At 34.9% G+C, this 22,804-nt stretch overlaps 2 protein-coding genes across 2 annotated transcripts; both read left to right on the top strand.

The window, feature by feature from the left end:
- Nucleotides 1-3,904: 3,904 nt before the first annotated feature.
- LOC112754878 (casein kinase 1-like protein HD16) lies at nucleotides 3,905-10,786 on the top strand. Its single transcript, XM_025802679.2, has 17 exons — nucleotides 3,905-4,344; nucleotides 5,181-5,653; nucleotides 6,035-6,160; nucleotides 6,273-6,346; nucleotides 6,442-6,511; nucleotides 6,590-6,645; nucleotides 6,746-6,817; nucleotides 6,896-6,990; nucleotides 7,114-7,180; nucleotides 7,260-7,389; nucleotides 7,481-7,699; nucleotides 7,808-7,938; nucleotides 8,778-8,952; nucleotides 9,042-9,132; nucleotides 9,713-9,870; nucleotides 9,966-10,154; nucleotides 10,319-10,786. Exons 2-17 carry the CDS (start codon nucleotides 5,237-5,239, stop codon nucleotides 10,376-10,378), a joined length of 2,130 nt encoding a protein of 709 aa, XP_025658464.1. The 5' UTR covers nucleotides 3,905-4,344; nucleotides 5,181-5,236; the 3' UTR covers nucleotides 10,379-10,786.
- Nucleotides 10,787-18,471: 7,685 nt separating this feature from the next.
- LOC112754877 (H/ACA ribonucleoprotein complex subunit 1-like protein 2) lies at nucleotides 18,472-20,561 on the top strand. The gene is made up of 4 exons (XM_025802678.3): nucleotides 18,472-18,854; nucleotides 19,138-19,286; nucleotides 19,397-19,512; nucleotides 20,226-20,561. The coding sequence occupies exons 1-4, from the start codon at nucleotides 18,707-18,709 to the stop codon at nucleotides 20,395-20,397; spliced, it is 585 nt and encodes a 194-aa protein (XP_025658463.1). The 5' UTR covers nucleotides 18,472-18,706; the 3' UTR covers nucleotides 20,398-20,561.
- Nucleotides 20,562-22,804: the final 2,243 nt, after the last annotated feature.

Genomic DNA, 22,804 nt, shown 5'->3' with positions numbered 1-22,804 from the left:
ATGTGTGGCATCGATTTCCTTCTACTTTAACCAATAGTCACTGCCCGCACCCATTACAACCCCTTTCAGAGCAAAGACTGGGTATATTGTTTTACATGACGAGGATTCTCCCCTCTCATAATTTCTTCCAACCCTTGTTCTATGTGACTCAACATGAGGCAGAAAATAGAATGAGCAAAATGCAGATATTTCCTTAGTTAGGAATACTTCGCAGATGCTGCCCTCAATCTGAGCTCTGTTCTTCACGGTGCGTTTGAATGAACTAATCATCCTCTCAAATGGGTACATCCACCTAAATTAGACCGGCCCACATAGTATTGCTTCGTATAGTAGGTGGATTGCTAAGTGTTCTATAACGTCAAAAAGGAATGGAGGGAATATCCTCTCTAGCTTACAAAGTATGATGAGAATGTTGTTGTCCATGATTGTGAGATCATTAATGCTACGTTTTGTGACACATAACTCCCTAAAAAACTCACTTATTTCTGTGAGAAGTTTCCAGATGTTGGTTGGAAGTTCTCTTAACATGACAGGAAGCAAAAACTCCATGAAGGCGTGATAGTCATGACTCTTCAATCCAACAAGCCTACCCTATGAGTCGTTTACACACCTGCTCAAGTTAGAGGCGTAACCATTAGGAAACCTCAATCCTCTAATCTACTTACAAATATTTTGTCTCCGGTCCTTCGTTAGAGCAAATACCATCTTTGGTTTAGCCCACTGGTCCATTCTCAAGTCTCTTTAAGTTTAGATTTTACCACTTACAAATGTCCACCAAGTCTAACCTAACCTTATCATTATCCTTTGTTCGCTTATCGTCCATTACTGTGTGTATGATATTATCAAACACATTTTTTTAATGTGCATCACATCAAGACAATATCGAACTAAGTTGTCTTTCCAATAAGGTAACTCCTAAAATATACCCTGTCTAGTCCAATTATACTCCCTGCTATATTCCAGAGGTCTCAAACCTGCCCGGTTATCGACAATCCTTTGGATTCTACTGACACAATGCCAAACTTGCCTACCATCCAACCTCACGAGTGCCTTTTCTTGTTCAGTTTTATTCTTTTTGAACGAGTCCTTGTTGCGCCAAAAAGAATGATCTATGTTGAGGGATCTTCGATGTCAATCAAACCACAAATTCTTACACTATTCGTCAACCAAAATGTATGTATATCCTCCATACAAATGAGACATGCCATTCTGCTCTGAGTGAACCAACCTGACAACATTTCATATGCAGGAAAGTCGTTAATGGTCCACAATACAACATATAGTTAGAAGTTTGTCTTAGTCAAAATATCATATGTTTCTATACCATGAATCCACAACTGCTTTAACTCATCCACCAAGGGCTGCAAAAAAACATCTATTTTGGCATTTGGATTGATGGGATCAGGTATGCTGCAAGTTAGAAGCATGTATGGGTCCTTTATGTACATTTCGAGACACATGTTATAAGGTGTCACCACTACAGGCCAACATGAGTATGCATTACCAAAATTGGAATTCTGTGCGAACTCGTCAGAGCACAAAGCTAGTCTAACATTTCTAGGCTCGCTCACAAATGTAGGATGGACCCGATCAAGGGCAAGTAGTGCATTCATTTTATTAGAACTCTCTTTAACTCGTATACCAATCTGTTCTCTCTCAACTTAGAACCTCGGTGATATACAAAATTTGCATTCAATTAGGTCTGCATCCCTCTTGTAATACGTCATACAACCATTCAAACAACAATCAATTTTCACCGAATTTAGACCTAATTTTAAAACTAATTTCTTTGCTTTGTAGTGGTTTCGGGGGATGCCAGTGGTTTCACAGGTACCGGTTAATTGCAAAGGGTGACCCACTTATCAAAAGACTCTTGGGTATGATTTGGCTCCGACTTAATACTCATCATTCTAATATATACAGACAACTTCGAATGAATGCACCCCTCGAACTAAGGTTTCACAGCAGATTTTGATAGATGATAAAATCTCTTTGTTGCCTCCGGGTTAGGCTCTTGTTCAACCTCTTCCAATTATGTACAAGGCTCTGAAAACTGAACCAGACCGACCGATTCGACCGGATTCACTGAAAATCGGTCTCCTAGCCGGTCCGATTGTACTCTAAAACCGTTCTACAAAAAATCGGTTAAAAATCGTTTAAAAAACGTTTTAGTCATTCTATTTTTATTTCAAAACGTTTAAAATGACATCAATATTATTTCACCGTTAAATCCTTTACTAACACTTAACAAAATTAATGTATTATTAATAATACTTTGTTAAAACTATGTTTGTTCAATCCCCTTCTCTCACGTCTATCCTCTTAACAATCCCAAATTCTATTTTCCTATTCAAACTCTTTTTAGAGAATTAATATTGTAAAAGAAAGAGAAAGAGAAAGAAGAAAGTATGAGAATAGAATTTGAACTGGTTGAGAGTGTATAGGTAGGAGAAGGGACTAAACAAAAGTAGTTTTAACAAAAATATTATTAATAGTACATAATACATCAATTTCGTTAATTGTTAGTGAGTGATTTGATGGTGGAATAACATTGATATCATTTTAAATATTTTAGAATAAAAATAGGACAATTAAAATGTTAAAGATTAAAATAAGATTCATCTCAAACATTAAAAACTAAAACAATACTTTACTCTTAAAAAATAAAAAACACACCGGTGCGCATACACACACATATATTAGGGGTGTTCATGGGTTAGGTGAAACCGGATTTGATGTGACCCAGACCTGGCCTGGCCCGAAATATACACCGGACCTATTTGTTAGACCCGAACCCGGCCATAAACCCGATGAAACCTACACACTTTTTGGGCCACAATTATACCATGTAAAAACCGGGTGAAAATCGGGCCGTTAACATTACCTTTTTGTAAGCTAGCACGTGAAAATATCCAAATTTCCAAGACTCTAACCATTATTTGACATGGTAAAATTTACTTAGAAAAATATAAGAAGAACCAACCCTTCTCTAAAATTAAAGCATAACCACAATCAACACTAATATTGTCTAATAACACCAAATATTTAAATCAATACAAATAACACAATATTATGCATTAGTCTAGTTAGTCTTATGCATTTTAAATATAAAATATTAACTTATAGTCTTATAATGACTAATAATACAAAATATTAAGGTTTACAATACTTAAATTCCACATAAGAATAGTCATCATCCATCACTAATAACACAAAATATTAATTGTGTATGACCGGACCACCGGGTCGAGTTCGGATGACCCGAACTATGGCCCAGATCCAACTCGAAATAATGACCGGGTCTATTTTTGAGTGCCTTATTCGACCATAGATCCGGTAAAATCAAACCAAATTAGCCCCTAAAATGTTCGGGACTAGATCGGATCTTATCCAAAAAAAAAAAATGCACGTTAAATAAAAAAAATCTTATCCAAATATACTTGCATTAATTTTATGACCATGCTTTATAAAAAGATTAGTCATTAAACTAATTATTCTATAAAATATGCATAAAAATTATATTAAATAATGTATATAAATATATAAATATATAAAGATTAATTTTTTTATATACATATATATTTTTGTAATTTTGTAAGATTCTATTCTTTTGGATCAACAATTCAACGTTAATAAAAAGAAAAATCTTCTAGATCAACAGTTACAAATCACATAGGGACGATTGTAACTATATATTCATTCACAATTATGTATAAGAAATACATGGATAAATAAAAAAGAAATAAGATGTCAGATATAGGACATAAAACAATACACACCCACAACACAAACAAACAACAAACAACAAGCAACAAACTTCACTCGCCAATCGCCATTGCCACATTCTCCATCCCAAAACCATTTACTTATAAATAATTAATTAATATTAATATAATTTTAAAATATTAATATTAATATTTTTCTAGGCACCAAAAAAGAGAAAAAAAAAAAAAAAAGAAAAGAAGGAAGAAGCAGGAACAATACATCAACAACAAAAACCAAAGAGGGGTAACCCCATATCTCTATCTTCTCTATCTATCATCTTCCACCTAATAATAATACCATACTCTCTAACCTTTCTTCTTCTTCTTCTTCATCTTCTTCTTCTTCTCTTGCGAACCCTAAATAAATTCATCTTCGATTTTGGTGACGATGATTGTTATGTTAACACAATAGCTTCTTCTTATTGTTGTTGTCCTTTGCCTTTTTCACTGCCTTGCATTCCGCATTCCTCGCGTTTCCTTCACTGATTCTTTCGCGATCCCACTTCGATCGCTCTCTTCTCTCTTTTGTTCGTGAATCGCCACCCGATCCTCTTCTTTTTGCAGCTTACCGGATCGATCTGTGAGTTTTTTAGTTTTTAGTTTTTCAATTTTTTTTAAACGTTTGGATTGTTCATTTAACATTTATTTATTTTATGGAAAAATTCTTCTTTGATCGTTTCGTGACTGGTGATAGTGTTGAGCAAACTTGATGGTCGGTTTTGTGATTTTGTTTTACTTTTTTATTTTTTTTGCGTGTTGATATTTTTTTGAAAAATATTGTTTTCATGATCGGTTCACGATTGGTTTTCTTCATGGAGCACTCAATCTGTTTTTGATAGGAAAAAAAGGAACTTTTTATTTTTATTTGTTTTAGGTTCGTTTTTGTGTTGTTTGGTTTAGTCGAAGCAATCGGCGAAAATTTGCAGGTTTGGAGTTGTGTGTAATCTGTTTAGATGGTGAAACTTGAAGCTAATAACTTGTTTGGCTTCTGTTTATGTATGTATTTTATTCTGGTTTTGTGTAATATAGTTTAAATTATTGACCGACAAATGGTGATATAAGAAGTACTGCGTGTTAAATTTGGAATGCTGAAAGCGACTGGTTGCATTTTATGCTTTTAGAGACATTCCTTTTCTTGTTGGATTGTGGAGTATATTTTGCTGAAAGTAGAACCTTTTTCTTGGTATCTACTGCCTTTTCAGTATGCTACTTTCTTTATGCTGTTATCTGCGGGCAAGGTGTGGCAAGCTCCATAGATATTTTTCACCCTACTTTTTCAAATTATGCTGCAGATATAGATAGATATTTTCAGTTTATCTTCCATGCTCTCTTCTTGCTACTGAAAAGGTTACTGAGTGAATGCTTGGAACTCATTTCTCTATTGATTTTATTTATTTATTTATTTTTTAATTGCAGAGGACTTTTGCGTAATTGGGGCGAATGAAGTGTTCTATGATTTGAATGGGGAGACGATGCCAGAGTTGAGAAGTGGAGCTAGAAGGTCGAAACGGCTTGGTGATCTTCAGCCTGGTCCACTACCCGTTGATCAAGGAGAAAATTGGGTACAACCTGCTCAGAACAGAACTAGGAGGAGAGTTGGAGGTGGAAGAGGAAGAGGGGGTAATGCTACAGCTGTAGGCAAAGGGCCATCACCAGCTGTACCCACAAGGCGAACTGCAGCTGGTAGAGGCCGTGGAGCAAGATTGATTGATCTAGACCCTGAACCTTGTGAAGCCCTTCCAGAACCTGTTGGTTTGAGGGCTCCTGAACCTGTTTACAATCAGGTAGAGGTAGTGGCCAATAATAATATTGTGATGGAGGGTGGAAGTGCAGACAAGGTGGCTGGAGGAGCTGAGGAAGAAGCAAGCACCACCCCTGTCCCTGAGAGGGTATCTCCCATTTTGGATATTGCCTCTTTTAATACTGATTTACTACATTTACAAATATATTTAGTTTATTTTGGATGATTTTATGATGCAGTTATCTGGTAATGATGGCTTATTTTGTTAACTTCTTAGATTTGCTGAATATAATAATTATTTATTTAATGCATTTATTACAGGCTTTTCTGTTTTTGTTAATGTCTTAAACTGGTGTTTATTGTTTTGTTTCGAAAATATGAGATAGTTGTAGAATTTTGATATTTTTAGAACAAAATTTATTATATATTTTTATACTGGTCCTTGTCATGCTTATTCAAGCATGTAGTGAAGGTTTGTTCTTAATTTCTTGTTACCTCTCATGAGTTGGTTATTCTTTTGGTGGTACAGGTACAAGTTGGTAACTCTCCTGTTTACAAGATAGAAAGGAAATTGGGTAAGGGTGGTTTTGGCCAAGTTTATGTTGGCAGAAGGATGAGTGGTGGTTCTGATCGAACTGGTCCTGATGCAATTGAGGTGATGTTAAAAATTCAATCTCTTTTTAAGGATTTACTGAAATACTAATAAATCCTACATGGGATGATACATTGGCATGTTTTCATTATATAAGTTTTAACTCTGTTTACAGGTTGCATTAAAGTTTGAGCACAGAAACAGTAAAGGCTGCAATTATGGGCCTCCTTATGAATGGCAAGTCTACAGGTAAGTTATCTGTCCTCTTTTCTAAACATGCTTATGAAGGGGACATTTCTCAAGACACTAGCTAATTCTCTCGGTTTGTTTTTGGTATTGAGCAGTACTCTGAATGGTTGTTATGGCATTCCCTGGGTTCATTACAAGGGTAGACAAGGAGATTTTTATATTCTGGTGAGACATGGTTCAAAACGTCACATCAGCATATGTTGACTTTCTATCTGTTGTCTAAAGGAAAATAAAATATTTCAGGTCATGGACATGCTTGGGCCCAGTCTTTGGGATGTATGGAACTCTCTTGGCCAATCGTGAGATTTGAATTCTCCCTTAGTTACCTTATTAGGTTAATTTATTAACTGCACTTCCCATTTCCATTTTGGTCCCATTAACCCTTCAGCATCTGGACAGGATGTCACCAAGTATGGTTGCTTGCATTGCAGTGGAGGCAATATCAATCCTTGAGAAGCTCCATTTAAAAGGGTAAAAGTTGATGGTTTTTTAAGTCTTATCAAGCCTAAATTGATTGTTTTTTAAACGAGTCTCATTTATTTGAATCAGCTTTGTGCATGGAGATGTAAAACCAGAAAACTTTTTGCTTGGTCAACCGGGAACGGCTGATGATAAGAAGTTATATCTCATTGATCTTGGTTTGGGTATGTCTTCCTTCAAAATCAGATGGCTTCAGTTTTACTTTATGCTGGAACTTTTTTCCTAGCTTTTATTTACATTGGCTATATGGTATTTATAATAATGTTTGTATCTTGTAATGTCTTCAGCATCGAGATGGAAGGATGCATCGTCTGGTCTACATGTTGATTATGATCAGAGACCTGATATATTTAGGTTCGTCAATGTTTGAATGTTGTGAATTTTGCATGATTATATTATTCTTCTCAGTGTTGATAATATCCTATTCCTTCAGGGGAACAATAAGGTATGCAAGTGTACATGCACATTTAGGTAGGACTGGAAGCCGAAGGGATGATCTTGAGTCCCTTGCATACACGTTAATATTTCTCATAAAAGGGAGACTACCATGGCAGGGTTATCAGGTGCATTTTTTCAGTCTATCTTTATTTCTTGTTTCCTGTTTAGAAGTTTTACATGATATATAATCTATTTATCTTTCCCCTTAATTTGCAGGGTGACAATAAAAGCTTTCTTGTTTGTAAGAAAAAGATGGCCACTTCTCCAGAGTTGATGTGCTGCTTTTGCCCTCCTCCATTTAAACAGTTCCTTGAGGCTGTTACGAACATGAGATTCGATGAGGAGCCAAATTATTCCAAGCTTATATCACTTTTTGATAGCTTAATTGAACCATGCACTCCATTGAGACCTATCCGAATTGATGGTGCTCTTAAGGTTGTCTTTTGATAGTTTTTATTCTTTTACTTTGCTAAATTATTATATATATTTTTTATTTTGTTTACTAATTTCTGTGCCTAAATGCCAAACCCTTAATATAAATAGGTCGGTCAAAAACGAGGAAGGATGCTTATAAATCTGGAAGAAGATGAGCAGCCTAAGAAGAAAGTGCGACTAGGTAGTCCTGCAACGCAGTGGATATCAGTGTATAATGCACGCCGTCCCATGAAGCAGAGGTAATCAATATACCCTCCTCAATCTGGCATATTGTTGATAATACGTTCTATATCATTTGCTGAACATGAATCTTTTTCCCCACAAATGGTGGAGCAGATGAGTGCTTTTGCTCAATAATTGAGTTGCTCTTTCTTTTAACACGAAAAAGTATATGTTTGTTGCTCATAGTATTTCTAGCATTTCTGACTATTGGCTGCAGTCTTCTTCCAAATGTTGATGTATACTGTAACTGATATGCAAAGCCACAGCAAGTCAGCCTTATATTGAGCATGTTGAGGCTCAAATTCCTTTGTGAATCTTGTTAAATGTCCTGCTTTACCTGATAATGGGAAGCAGTGGCATTGCTAATGTTCTCCTCCAAAACAAAAATAAAACAGAAGGATAGGAAAAGTAAGGACATACCAAGATATCATTTCTTAAGACAGCAGAGAAGTCTAACCTAACATGGTTATCAGAAATTCTATAAGCCTCTTGTTTAACAATAATAATCGTAAGCAAATTTTATAAAAATAGATTCAAAAGTCCCCCCTGCCTGGGAATCTCATAATCATAAGTTAATATGATTTTATAAAAAAATAAAGATTAAATCTTCTTTGTACGTAATAGCTGTTTTTGATTTATGTGATTGCGAATTTGTAATGGCACTTGCAATCGTTCTCAAATCTTTTTGACGCAATTGTAGTTATCATATGTAATGGTATTCAAACAAAGCAAGAATTCTTTGTAATTTCTAGTGCTTGATGCACTGTCTTGAAAGGACTATGCATGCATAAACTTGATTGCTTATCATATGCATTAAGCATTTCGGCCTTTTCTTAAATAACATCTTTGGTTGCAGATATCACTATAATGTAGCAGACACTAGGCTCCGGCAACATGTGGACAAGGGTATTGAGGATGGGTTGTATATAAGCTGTGTTGCCTCTTCAGCGAATCTGTGGGCCCTAATTATGGATGCAGGAACGGGTTTTTCTTCTCAGGTATATGAGTTGTCACCAGCCTTCCTCCATAAGGTATATTTCTTTCTTCTCAGGTTTATAAATTTCATTCTATTTAGCAAATATGTATTAGTGCAATGATTGATGTTTTGATGATCTCTCAGGATTGGATTATGGAGCAATGGGAGAAAAATTACTATATCAGTTCAATAGCTGGTGCAGTTAATGGAAGTTCTTTGGTTGTCATGTCCAAAGGTTTTAGTCTTACATTTTATATGATGTTTTAATTTGAGCTACTCCACTACTCAATTTTTTTACAATTTTTATTAACTTATATAGAAAAGACACGGGGTTGAATTATAGCGACCATTATTATTTTTCCATCAAGTTATCACTGATTCATCATTTTCCACCCTCCTTTTTACCTTTTTTCCTTACTGATTTTATGTAATTTATGTCCTTTTTCTGTACCTTCTAAGTGTTGGTCTTTTGTCTAGATTCTAATTATTTTGTTAGCATATTATTGTTGCAATGCTATTTAATTTGTGTCTGAGAAAGCATGTCAAATTTCTAAGTGCACAACATAAAATGCTGACCTTGGTCATTTTCAGAACCGGTTTAAACTTCAGCTTGTATATGCGATCTTGGATTCTAACAATATTTCCTTTGAAACAACTTATTTTGTTATAGAAGTTAACAAAAGAACATATCAGAATATTTTATCAGCAAAATTGCTTTTCTTTTGCCTTTTTTAGCTTCTGAGTTGAGATAGTTGTTGATATTGAAGTAGATGATGAGTTATTTTAATATCTCATAGTTGATCGTTGCTTTGCAGGGACTCCCTACACACAGCAGTCGTATAAAGTTAGCGAATCATTTCCTTTTAAATGGATAAACAAGAAGTGGAAAGAAGGATTCCATGTTACCTCTATGACTACTGCTGGCAATCGCTGGGGTGTTGTCATGTCCAGGAATGCAGGATATTCTGATCAGGTATCTAAACCGTTTTTGACCTTTGATACTTTATTATGTATGAATACTTTAACCCACCTTGATAAATGTTATTGCTTTTCATTTAATGATGAAAGGTTGTGGAGCTCGACTTTTTGTATCCGAGCGAGGGAATACATCGTCGATGGGAGAGTGGTTACAGGATTACATCTATGGCTGCTACTGCTGATCAGGCTGCTTTCATACTTAGCATTCCAAAGCGAAAATTGCTTGATGAAACTCAAGAGACTTTGCGTACCTCTGCCTTCCCTAGCACGCATGTAAAGGTATGAGTTTCTTGTGTTGTATTAGGCTGTTATTATATCATGGTTGGCTTTTATTCCATTCTAGGATGGCTAAATTCATTTATAGTCTTTTGTGGTTTGCCACTGCTGCTATTTCTCAATTGTTTTTTCCGCACAGGATACTAATAGTTTGATGTTTTTTGCAGGAAAAATGGTCCAAGAATCTGTACATTGCTTCAATCTGTTACGGGCGGACAGTTTGCTAGCTTCAGGATTGAAAGTTTGCCACCATTTGAAAAATGAGGCAAAATTTTAATGATGAAGCATTTCAATGATTATTAGGTTGGAACGGGTTGGTTTGCCTTTTTGCCCCCATTTCTGTTTCTTAAATGCAAGATGCCTTCCACTTAAAATTTTCATTATAATTGTAAAACAAATGGTAAGCGAGAAACAGAAACCGGTTATTCTGTGGAGCAAGTTCCCAATCAACCCGAGCCAACGGATAGCAACGATTTGTTGAAAGAAGTATTAACTTGTGTAATACAAGGGCTGATGCCTATTTTGGCCATGCTTTCATGGTTGTGTTTTTAAACAAATTGCGATTTTGTATGTAATGATATAAATTTTTACCAAGATCATCGTAAGCATTTAAACAAGGGAGTTCTACGGTACAATGATGGTTGTTAGCATCCACTATACCCGATATTATCTAATTATCTAATAATCAGATGGGTTCACATGGTTAAGACTTAAGAGAATAAGAAGCACTTCTTTTTGACAAGTGTGTGCTGTTTTTAGTGATTTTGTATCAACTGTTTATGCCAGGAAGGTTATTGACAACAGTTGCTCATTCTTCTTCTGAGGTTTGTGAGCTTTTCAACTTTGTATGATGCAAACTTTCACTATATCAAGAATCCTCTTATACTCCAACCTTCAATCTTGCCGTTTCAACAAAACTTAACGAGAGGGACTTCTTGATCTACAAACAAGAAGTTTAAGTAGATATAAAAGTTCCAACTTCTGAAGATTGATCCCTTTTGTGGTAAATCTTGACAATCCCAAATTCCCAAAAGATTAGCATCCAATGAAAGATTAAGGCAGTGATACACTCGACAAAGATGGTTGCATCACACCCCAGTCAATCATAGCTATAAAGCATTCTCAATGGCTCCTATTATTAGTCGTAGACCACCCAAGAAAGAGACAACTTCCCACTTTCCTCCCTTGCTATCCAACTCCCTGCTCATTTGCCTCAACCTCCAACCAAACTTTGGCAACATGGTTGACAAGGGCAAAATATTTTATATTTTTTTGGTAAGATATAAACAAGTAACGTTTTAAATAATTTTTTTATTTCCATAGAATAAACATATTTTGGGAAAAAAATTTTCATTTTCTAGTTAATCATATAATTTTTTTAATTAAAATATCATACTTATAAATTACAAAAATTATCGATATTAAATTGCAAAAAAAATTTGCGAACAAAATAAAAAATTTAAAACATTTATGAAAGCATTTGAAATATTGAGAATTTTGAATTTATATTTCAAATTTTGAATTTATAAAAAAAAAAAACTAGTCCAAGGATGAATTTCGTTCACAACATTCAATTTTAAAAACTAAAATAATTCATTTAATACAAAGTCAGGAACTAACGTGTTCACTTGCAATGTTGATATAGTGAATGACACATTGAAAAATTATGTTATGACACGTGACATCAGAATTAGACGTAGACAAATAATATTGTGATGCATATATATATATATATATATATATATATATATATATATATAAATTAAATGTTATAATTTTAATATTATATGTATGTATTTTTGTGTGTGTATATATATAAAATAGTAATATATAATTCTACATATATATTAATATTTTTAATTATTTAAAAATTTATAGTAATTTTTTATATATAATTTTAATGTAGGAGATATATATATATATATATATATATATATATATATATATATATATATATATATATATAAGTTGTAATTTATTGATATAGAATTATAGATTATGTTCCTGTAATTTGATCTAACTCGTGAGTTTTCGGTGAGTCGAGTTTGAGCTTAAGAAATATGTTCAATTGTTAATGAGTTGAATTGTGAGTCAAGCTCAATTTTCGTGAGTTGAGCTTGAGTTTGGTATAAGCTCAACTCAATTCGGCTCACTTCTAACTCTAATAACATTAAACAAGTCCTGGTTAAGCTGGGTCACATTGTGCAATTTCAGAAAACTATTTAAAGTACGTGACTCATTTTAAGGATAATATTTTTGGATATGGAAGAAATTTTGGTGTAACCCTCATTTATTGATTTTATGATATTTTATAAAATTGTGGGAGCAGGACAATATGCTTTTTGCATATTGACAATACACTTGCATATTGACAATACACCTTGTGCGAATGACGTATTGTCCCGCCCTCAAAATCTTAAAAATATCATAAAATCTAATAATTGAGTGTTATACTAAAATTTTATCAATATATATAAAAATAAATGTATTTTAAAGACCATTTTAAAACTTTATTCTATCAACTTGATTACGAAAGAGTTTTATCACTTGGCATTATTTATTTATATAGAGAAATTCTATCATTTTCTATAGAGGAGAAGATTTATAAGTAGATAATAAACGCTATTAAAAAGAAAACTGTCATAAAGATAAGTTTATGAGTATGAATCTTTTAGGACGATCACTCTGATAAAGACATTAGAAATGTCTTTTTTTAAAGACGTTACCTGTGTGCTGTGTCACATTGCTATTGGACGAGTTATTAAATCGATTAATAATTTATTTTTTAATAAATCACAACAAAATTGGTTTATTAGAACAACAATAAATTCCGTTGTCCATATTATAATTATCAGACCTGAATTCAATCGGTTTATATAATCTGAATCGAATTATACTTAAATTTTTTAAGAAAAAATAAATATATTTTTAACTTTTTATTTCATAGACATTTAAATTCATGAAAATTTAAAAATACAATTAGATCCCTAAAAAAAATTCTAACCCTAGGCCTAGGCCCTAGTCCAAGCCCTAATCCAAACTCAATAACATAAAAAAATAATTTTTAAAGGGACCAAACCTTTAATATAAAGAAAATACACAATAATATTTATATAAAAATAAAATTTACTAATATAATTTTGTTTAGAATTTGTCATTCAGATGATAATAAATAAATAATTTTATAGATAAATATTTTAAAATATTTTAAAATAATATTATTCAAATCTTAAATAATTTAAAATATTCAATAATTAAATAAAGAACTAAACTTTTTATACTTAAAATGATAGATATTAAAAATTATAATATTTAATGAATATTGAATATATATTTTTTAAAAGAATTAATTAGGAAACTAACAAATCATAAAATAATATAAAATTAATTAGATATATTCAATTTCTTAAAATAATATGAAAAAATATAATTATTTAGAATTTAATTTAAAAGATTAAAATTTCAAAAATTGTAAATTATAAAATTTTTTTATTAGTCTACACCAATATTTAAAAAATATCTTAATATTTTTCTGTAAAAAAAATCAAAATAAAACCAATAACACATAAAATAGCATTAAAAAGGTAAATTAATTATTATAATGATTAGGATGATGAATTTTATTGTATCGATTACTTTACAAAAGTTTCATTTTAGTTAGTGCATTAGTCTAATTAATTTGAAAAAAAAAATAAAAATAAAAGAGTTAAGGCTTGAATATATTACCCTTTATACTTAGTATCATATATATAACTTTATCCAACTGAATTCTAATCATATTTTGTATAATCTTATTATTAAAGCTTTTATAAAATTTTTGGGGCCATGTTGTTCAAACTAAACTCCGCCGTTGTGTATAGGAGGGTCACTCTGTTATACTAAAGACCCCTTTATCTCCCTAGTTGGGTTTTGCTATGACTTCCCTTATCAAGATAAGTCCATAATTGGCTAGAACCATAAAAATATGTTTCCATTGAGCTCAACATAATTATACGAGACGACAAAACAAAATAATTTTACATAGGATACAGAAAGTAACACGGTGATATCCATTATCCTTACAAATTATAGGGCAAAAAACGTTAATAAGTCATGGTGATAAATTATTTACACAAATCCGCCAAAGATAAATCTAGTTCATGTATCAACCAAAGGACATCTCTAGGTAATTCGAACCAACCTAGTTCGAATTACAGTTCTACATAATTCGAATCTACTCAACTCGAATTGTACAGGATCGAAATTCACACTAAATCGAACTAGATGAGTTCGAACTACAAGGATACATAATTCGAACCAAGCAGACTCGAATTACCTTCATGCACACAATGCTATGTAATTCGAACTGGGTCAGTTCGAATTAGGCAAATTGTATTTTGAACTAGACTGGTTCGAATTAGTGAGGACCAGACCTGTATATATATAGTGTAAACGTGGGTTGCTCTCATTAGAGGTGGTAAGATGGCTAGTGAGGAGAGTTTTGTAGTGTTGGTTCACCACAGAGGATCGATTAAGAGGAAAACTCGTTCCGGTGTGAAGTTCACTGATAAGGATCCTTTCTGTATTATCGTGAGGCCTACGACGAGTTATGATGACTTTGTTAGCTCTGTACTACTGAAACTTGGTTTGGAAGGTGTGAAACGGGTTAAGAAGTTTGTCTATCGCATTCCAATCACAGTGCTCCAGGAAACCGTGAACTATGATTGTTTCACGATTGGGAGTGATGAGGACTTGCAGGTCATGTTTCATTGTCGTCGGCAGTTTCCAGAAGTGAGGACACCAGAACTGTTGGCAAAGTTGGTTGATGTGGTATCCAGCTCGGGGGTTCGAACCGGAATACCACCACTTTAGCCACGGTAGCCGGTTCTAGCTCCAGACCTGCCGTTGCTTCTTCCTCCGTCCCTGCGTACCAGCCACCCGTCCAGCCTGTCGCCTCCCCTTCGTTCGCTGTTGATCTCAACGGCAGTGTGGGCGACGAGGTCGGAACAGGAGAATTTCTGCCGACCTCTTTACAGTGTGCTGCACCGCCTGGGGTTGGAGATGGAGTGTTGGATGATCCAGAGGACGATGATGCAGAGCTGGATATGATTGATGATGACAGTGGCGATGATATTGGAGCGAGCGAGCCTGCTCGGGCGGGAGGTGGTTCTAGCTCTGGCACACAGCAGTACCCTCCACATTTTTCCTCTTTGGACTTGGATGCCATGAGGCAGGAGGGAGTTCCTGGGCAGTCTGCTGGATTTGGCGCTAGAGATGCGGAAGGATTTGCAGGTCTGACAGAGTTCCAGGTTGGTCAGCAATTTCAGGATAAAAATGAACCCCTGTTAAGTGTGAAGACTAACAACATCCGCCGAGGGGTACAGTACAAGGTAGTGGACTCTGACTATCGGCGGTATGTGGGCAAGTGTTATGAGTTCGGGAATGAGTGCACATGGTTGATTCGGCTGAGTCTCCGACAGCGCAAGGGCCTTTGGGAGGTCAAACGGTACAATGGTCCGTATACGTGTCTCGCTACCTGCATCTCCAGTGACCACAGGAATTTGGATTATCATGTGATATCGGCATTCATTATGCCAATGGTTAGGGCTGATGCATTCGTCAGCATCAAGGTGCTCCTAAATGCCACGACCGCACACTTTGGGTTTAGGCCGACGTACAGGAGGGTCTGGTTGGCGAAGCAGAAGGCTGTTGCCCTCATCTATGGTGACTGGGATGAGTGCAGTGCCAGTGTTGATGTGAATGCGGTTGCCGGACTTGTCGGCAAACAGCTGAGTGCCCAACAACATCATAATATAGGCACGAGCAAAGCGCCGCACAATCTTCTCATCGGCTCCCTCGGGGCACTCTCCAAAGGTCTCCTCGAACCAGGTGCAGTTTACTGCGAACTTCTGAACCTGCTTCGGAGGAGGAATCACTCCAAGCAACTCCTGGAACCACACCCAAGCTGGATGGCCACCCTGGATGTATATCTGGAAATCTGTAAGGCAACCGCTGACATAACGCCCGTCCACTGGCAACCCCAGCTGGTACGCCACGTCCTGAAGTGTGATCGTGCACTCTTCGAACGGCATATGGAAGGTGTGCGTTTCAGGACGCCACCGCTCGACGAAGGCACTGACAAGGGGCTCATCTAACCAGAACCATCTATTGTTCAGCCTCGCAAGATGGTATAATCTGGCCATCTGCAAGTATGGAACATACCGCTCATCGAGTCGCATGCCCTGCTGCCGCCGCATGCTCCTGATGCATCGCTGTGGCTGCGCATTACATGGACGGCATTATTAGAACCACTTACAAAACCAGTGACAAAAATAACTAACACCGGAAACCACTTATGGAAACCATTAACAGAATCTACATGCAAAAACAATATAACAAACCAGTGACAAAACCACATGCTTAAACCGCTAACATAAACCACATACAAATCCACTTATCAGAAACACATGTAAAACCACTATCATAAACCGCTTACAAAACCACAGAGTAAACCACTTCCAATACCACCAAAATAAACCGCCAAAATAAATCATCAACAAAACCGCATACAAAAGTACTAACAAAAACCACTACTTAAAACTCCAAACATAAACCGACAACAAAACCACATAGTTAAACCGCTAACATAAACCGTATACAAATCCACTTACGAAAACCACATGCAAAACCACTATCCTAAATCGCACACAAATCACATAATAAACCACTACTAATACCACCAAAATAAACCGTCAACATAAACCATCAACAAAACCGCATACAAAACCACTAATAAAAACCACTAACATAAATCGCCAACTAAACCGCATGCAAAACCTCTAATATAAACCACTTCTAATACCACTAGGATAAACCGCTAACATAAACCGCCACTAAAACCGCATCCAAAACCACTAACTCAGATAAACCCCTAGCACAAAGTTTTCTATCTACTAACCTCGTCGTTGATGACCCCGACTATATGAGCAACTCCGTCCAATCGATATAGCCTTTCCGGATCGTCCCCCATCGGCTGAGTATTCTGTTTGAGTCTTTGTCGGATCGAATCTGGGTCGTTTTCTCTGGGATTTGGTGGGGTATGAGAATGGAAAAGTGATTCGAATGAGGCTGATTCGAACTCCTTATATAGCCAAAACTCATGTAATTTGAACCAACCTTACTCGAATTACTATTTGAGTCAAATTTTGAGTAATTCGAACCAACTAGGTTCGAATTACTTGAGGAAGCGTTCAAGGGTGTAATTCGAACAAGCTTAGTTCGAATTATGCTCATTGGTAGTTCAAACCATCTAGGTTCGAATTATGTTCATCACGTGTTCCTTCATAATTTGAGTTTAGTTGGTTCGATTTATGTGTTAACGTAGTTCGAATCCAGCTAGTTCGAATTACATAGTAATGTGCTTTGGCTGATTCGTGAAGTGATTTTCAGTTTGGCTGATTCATGTAATTTCTCTCCTGCCTTGTCTTATTTCCGTTTTTTGCCCCAAATTATATATCTAACTCTACCGTTTGGAGACTAACTTATCACAAAAAAATTATTGTTAATTAATAAATTACTGTATACATAAAATAAAATTTTAATTTTTGATATTTTTTGAAACAAATGAGTAAACTAATTATTTAAACAAATAAAAATGGTTTTTTAATCAAATAGATTACACAGTCCTTAATTTTAAGTATTATAATCTACAATGAGATACTGGGAATTTAAAGTCCTTAATTTTAAATATTATAATCTACAATGAGATACTGAGAATTTAAAATTCTTATAAGACACAGAAATGCGCCATATATATAAGATATAAAATATTTTTTAGATAAATTGTAATTATATTTTGATATTTTATTGATATTAAACATAAATTAATTTTTTAATTATTTTTAATGTCTTTTTTTAATTATATAAAGTATTTAAAATATTTTTTGTTTTAATAATTAATAATATATACTATTTCTAAACTTATTTCAAGAATATTTGTTAAGAATAAGACTAGATATGCTAATACATGATGGTATTTAGGTGTGTCTAAGTATGTTCAAAAATTTTTTTATTTTTTATTAAGATACGGTTAGATACAAAAAATACGTATGTGAGACGAATATCGATGAATATTGTGTTCAAAATGTGTCTGACACACTCACACACAAACACGACAAATCAAAGAAGTGTGGGTGGTTAATAGATTATAACATAACAAACACACACAATCTAAAAAAGTAAACCGGTGAAATTTGTTATCCAACTAGAGAAATGTGGCCCACTGGTTTGAAATATCATACAGGTTATTGTTGGCCCAAGACCCAGGGTTGTGACCTTGTACCGAAATTTATAAATTGAGAAGAATTGACCGAACCTCTACTTTTAATTGGGTCCACTGTTGCAATAGTCATAATCCAAACACTGGCCCAAACTCGTTGGTAATCGTTCGTCCCAAACACGGCACTCTTCAAAACCCTAATTATGGGTCCCGAAAACTCTAAAACCCTAAACGCTGCATTTATCAGTCATTGTTGGAGCTTGGGAGCTACAACCACATTCTCCTACATTCCAAGACAATGAGACCCCCGAGAGGTGGCGGAAGAGGAGGCGGTTTTCGAGGTGGCCGTGACGGAGGAGGACGAGGCAGAGGCGGAGGCGGCAGAGGTTTTGGCGGCCGCGGTGGTGGCGGGTTTCGTGATGAAGGTCCTCCCACTGAAGTCGTAGGTCTGTTCGTGACTTCATGAAACATTTTAATTTAATTTAATTTAATTTAATTTATCCTTTAAATAAATTCTAGGATCTCTGTTGAGTTTATTCAGAAATGGCGTTTGAAGATGGAAAAACTTCTCGTGTTGTGTGGGTTTCAAGAATCTGTTAGGATAGAACACAACTTTATCTATAATTGATAACTGATATCATTTCTTTTTTTCTTTATCATGTTTCTAGAATCTGTTAAGGTCGACTATGTGGCTTTTGAACGAGTTTCTTTTGATATGTTTGAGTGCAGAGGTTTCAACATTTATGCATGCTTGTGAGGGTGATGCAGTGACAAAACTAACGAACGAGAAGATTCCCTTTTTTAATGCTCCTATATACTTGCAAAACATGACTCAGATTGGGAAAGTTGATGAAATATTTGGCCCCATTAATGAATCTGTGAGTTTCTCTCTCATTTTCTTAAGCTGTCGTATGTTGATGGGTTTTTTTGTGTCTGTTCTGTGATTGGTTTTGATGTGCTTTTTCTTGCTTTGCTTGTGAATTTGCAGTACTTTTCAATCAAAATGATGGAAGGGATTGTTGCTACTTCGTATGCAGCTGGTGACAAGTTTTACATTGACCCGAGGAAACTTTTGCCTCTTGCAAGATTTCTCCCACAGCCAAAGTATGTTCTTGCTGCTGCTCATTGCTCAAAATTTTAACCTTTAAATATTGTTGTGGATTGCTTCAACATTTTTCTGCTATAACTTTGTGAACAGTGTTGTGAATTTCTTCTTATGTGCATCCATACTCTTCCGAGTATGCATTTTCATTGTAAGTTGGAAAAGCTATTATTATAGGAACTTTTTATTGTGCTTATACCTTGATATATTTGTTGTGTAAAGGTTTCCCAAGAGTTGTTACATGCTTTAAAACATTTTCTTAACATTTTCTATCAAAATGTTTTGTTAAAGAATTATCAAACCATCATTGTACATTGTTTTCGGGTGAGATCATCATTGTACCTTTGGTTGGCGTATATGAAGTGTAGTGTTGCTTTTGACAACTGAGCTCCCAGAGCGGTTCCTTATAGCCAAATACAAGGGAGCTTTCAAGGAAGTCTGCAGTTGTTATTGATGAATGCCGAACTTTATTTCTTGGCCTTTGCTTTTAGCCCTAACATTTTTCAATTTAGTGTTAGCCACTTTCACTTTCTCTCTTTTTATCCGTCCTGCAATTGGATCGTTGTGTTCGGCTTTCTCATACTAGGTCACCAAATAAAAACTATCCATTGTTGATTGTTTTGTTAATATCAGGACACTAAATCATATATGCCACCGTTTTCTATGATGTTGACTTTTAAGGGGTATTGACATGATTGGCTGATTATTGTTGCAGGGGGCAATCACAGGGTGGTAGAGGTGGAGGTGGAGGAGGTCGTGGTGGAGGCAGAGGTGGTGGCTTTCGCGGAGGTGGTGGCTTTCGTGGAAGGGGTGGCCCAAGGGGCGGTGGTAGAGGTGGACCTCCTAGGGGAAGAGGTGGTTTCAGGGGAAGGGGAGGTAGATTTTAGACGAATATTGTATTATGTTACTAATTTTGTATTATGTTTTTATTCTTGTGCTTCAATCATTTTGCTCTGGAGAAACATTAAATTGACCAAATGTTTTGTTATGGATTAAGTGGTTCCATTGCATCCTGATTTTCAAAATTTATATATCCTAATTGCTAGCTGAATATGTTATTTGAAGCTCTCAATCGATAGTAGTTGTACATAATAAAGTCCAAAAGTAAAATGATGTTTAGAGCCATTTTGGGTTGTATTATTTGGATGAATAGATTTTGGGTATGAGTTAACACTAGGATTGGTTTCTACTGTATGAAAAGTGGATGAGGCAATAACTTAAGAGTCCTATGGGGTGATCCTTTTGCTTGTTTTTTGGAGAAAATGTTTTTTTTCGATTAAAAAAAAATCTTTTTATATATAATTATAAAAAAGTTTTGATTTGATTTTTTTGGAAGTTTTGTTATTTATTTTTTGTTTTTAAGAATGTCTCTAAAGTTAAAATAAATTTTTAAAATGATGTTTCTATTAAAAGTATTAGTTTTTGAATAAATTTTATTCGATAAAAATTTTATATTAGATTCCATCGGTTTATGTTTTATCTAAATTTTATATTTTTATTGAAATCACAATAGTTTAAATTAGAGTAGTTTTAAAAATAAATCAAATAGATACAATATAAATTGCAACTGTCTGGATTAGATTATAAAATAAAATCGAACGAAATCAATCTAAATTATAATATATTATATTGATTTTTTTTGGATCGATTCAAACAATATTGTACGCACACTGATAATTAATTCAATTTTTTATTTTATTTAAAATTTATCTTCATATAAAATCAATAATTAAAAATATTGTTTCGAGGGTTACCTGAAACTGGGTTATTTTTGGGTTTGAATGTAAGGTCTAGACTCTTTATGGGCGACTTTTGTTGATGCCGAGATGTGAGTTCCTTGTGAGGTGGTACCTGTAAGGGACTTCGATGTTTAAGTTAGCAAAGGTTTAAGTAGGTTTTTAGTTGATGTGGTCCTGAATAAACTTGAGGATGTCAGTGTATTTATAGTAGAATAGATAATCACCTTTTAGTGTAATTCTATCTTTAATGGTAGATAACCATTCCCTTTTTCTAGAAAATTTTTTGAGATTTTTCTTATAGATAAATAAGAGAAATCTTAGGAGTTAGTTAATTGTTTAGATAAGTAGGGCTGAACTGCTGTCGTCGCGCCCGAGCTCTATGAGGTCGGGTAGATGTGGTGGAAGTAGGATATCTTAATTGGACCTTTATTCATTTTGGGCCTGACTATGTTTTTGGGTCAGGGTATGAATAGTGCCCCTATTTGAGTTCGAGCTTTATGAGGTTGGACTCGAGCATTTGTAGATCAGGCTGGTTTCTTGTGAGTTAGCACATCGGGTCAGGAACACTGTTTTTCTTGGGATCAGGTCGGGTACTCGACGTGTTTTAAAATTTGAGGCGTTACGTCTTTTTATAATCCTACACACGTTATTTTATGGTTACCTTAGTAACTGTGCAAGTCATAAATACCCAAACTCTTTCTCTTTTTTCTTTTTTCGCTTCTTCTTCTGTATTGTTGCCTTCTTCGTTCTCTCTCAAAAATTCTTCATAACTTCTTTTACATTTCAAGGTTTCTCTTCTTTGAATTTCTGTTTGGAAAATTTTTCACGGTTGTTGGTGGTTCTTGGATCGCCCGTATCTTGCTATTCAAGTGCCCTTTCTCTACTTCACATTCTATCAAAGTTGGCGTTTTAACCTTTGAATTTCTTTCTATGTTTTAGGTGATATGCTTCTGCTTTGAATTTATTTTTGTTACTTTGGAGATGATTCTTTGTTCGTTTGATGATTTTGGGTCATGTTTGAAAATCAAATTTAAAAATTTTGCTTCTTTCTTGGATTTTAATTGTTATTGTTGCTGTGAATTTGAGTGTTGTGTTGTCCCCAAATTGTGCCATTTTATCTATTGAAGGTGGCACCATTTTCATTTTTGGTAATGTGGTGTGTTTGTTTTGCATATGAGAGGTTGTAAGAACTATAACGTTCTTTTGTGTTGTTGAAGATGATCCGACCTCTTGTGACTTTGTCTAAAAGTTTATGTTGTTTTGCCTGACTTGCCGACTTGTAGTGATGATTTTTCTTTTGTTATATTGTAGGTATAGCTTTTATGTCTCGTTCAGTAATCCTCAACATGTCATCTAAAATCTCGCCCGACCTGACCTGGGTAGATATATCCGTTCTTTCTGCCATTCTTGTTATTGATAACGAATATGCTGAGACCTTTCGTAGGCATCATAGGTTGTGTATGAGTCAGGAAGATGAGAGGAAGTATGAAATCGTAGTTGCCGATCCTGAAGAGAGGATTTGTTTCTCCCGAGTTGACAAGTCGGAGCGCCATTT

This window comes from Arachis hypogaea, chromosome 16, assembly GCF_003086295.3.
Source record: "Arachis hypogaea cultivar Tifrunner chromosome 16, arahy.Tifrunner.gnm2.J5K5, whole genome shotgun sequence".
In the NCBI taxonomy this organism is placed as follows: domain Eukaryota; kingdom Viridiplantae; phylum Streptophyta; class Magnoliopsida; order Fabales; family Fabaceae; genus Arachis; species Arachis hypogaea.
The sequence above is the reverse complement of the archived record's forward strand: the minus strand, read 5'-3'. Positions and strand labels throughout refer to the sequence as shown.

Coding starts and splice junctions, on each gene's coding strand:
- LOC112754877 (XM_025802678.3), top strand. CDS start 18,707: ATGAGACCCCCGAGAGGTGGCGGAAGAGGAGGCGGTTTTCGAGGTGGC. Junction 18,855..19,137: donor TCCTCCCACTGAAGTCGTAG/GTCTGTTCGTGA, acceptor GTTTGAGTGCAG/AGGTTTCAACATTTATGCAT. Junction 19,513..20,225: donor AGATTTCTCCCACAGCCAAA/GTATGTTCTTGC, acceptor TTATTGTTGCAG/GGGGCAATCACAGGGTGGTA.
- LOC112754878 (XM_025802679.2), top strand. CDS start 5,237: ATGCCAGAGTTGAGAAGTGGAGCTAGAAGGTCGAAACGGCTTGGTGAT. Junction 6,818..6,895: donor GAGAAGCTCCATTTAAAAGG/GTAAAAGTTGAT, acceptor TATTTGAATCAG/CTTTGTGCATGGAGATGTAA. Junction 6,991..7,113: donor TCTCATTGATCTTGGTTTGG/GTATGTCTTCCT, acceptor TAATGTCTTCAG/CATCGAGATGGAAGGATGCA.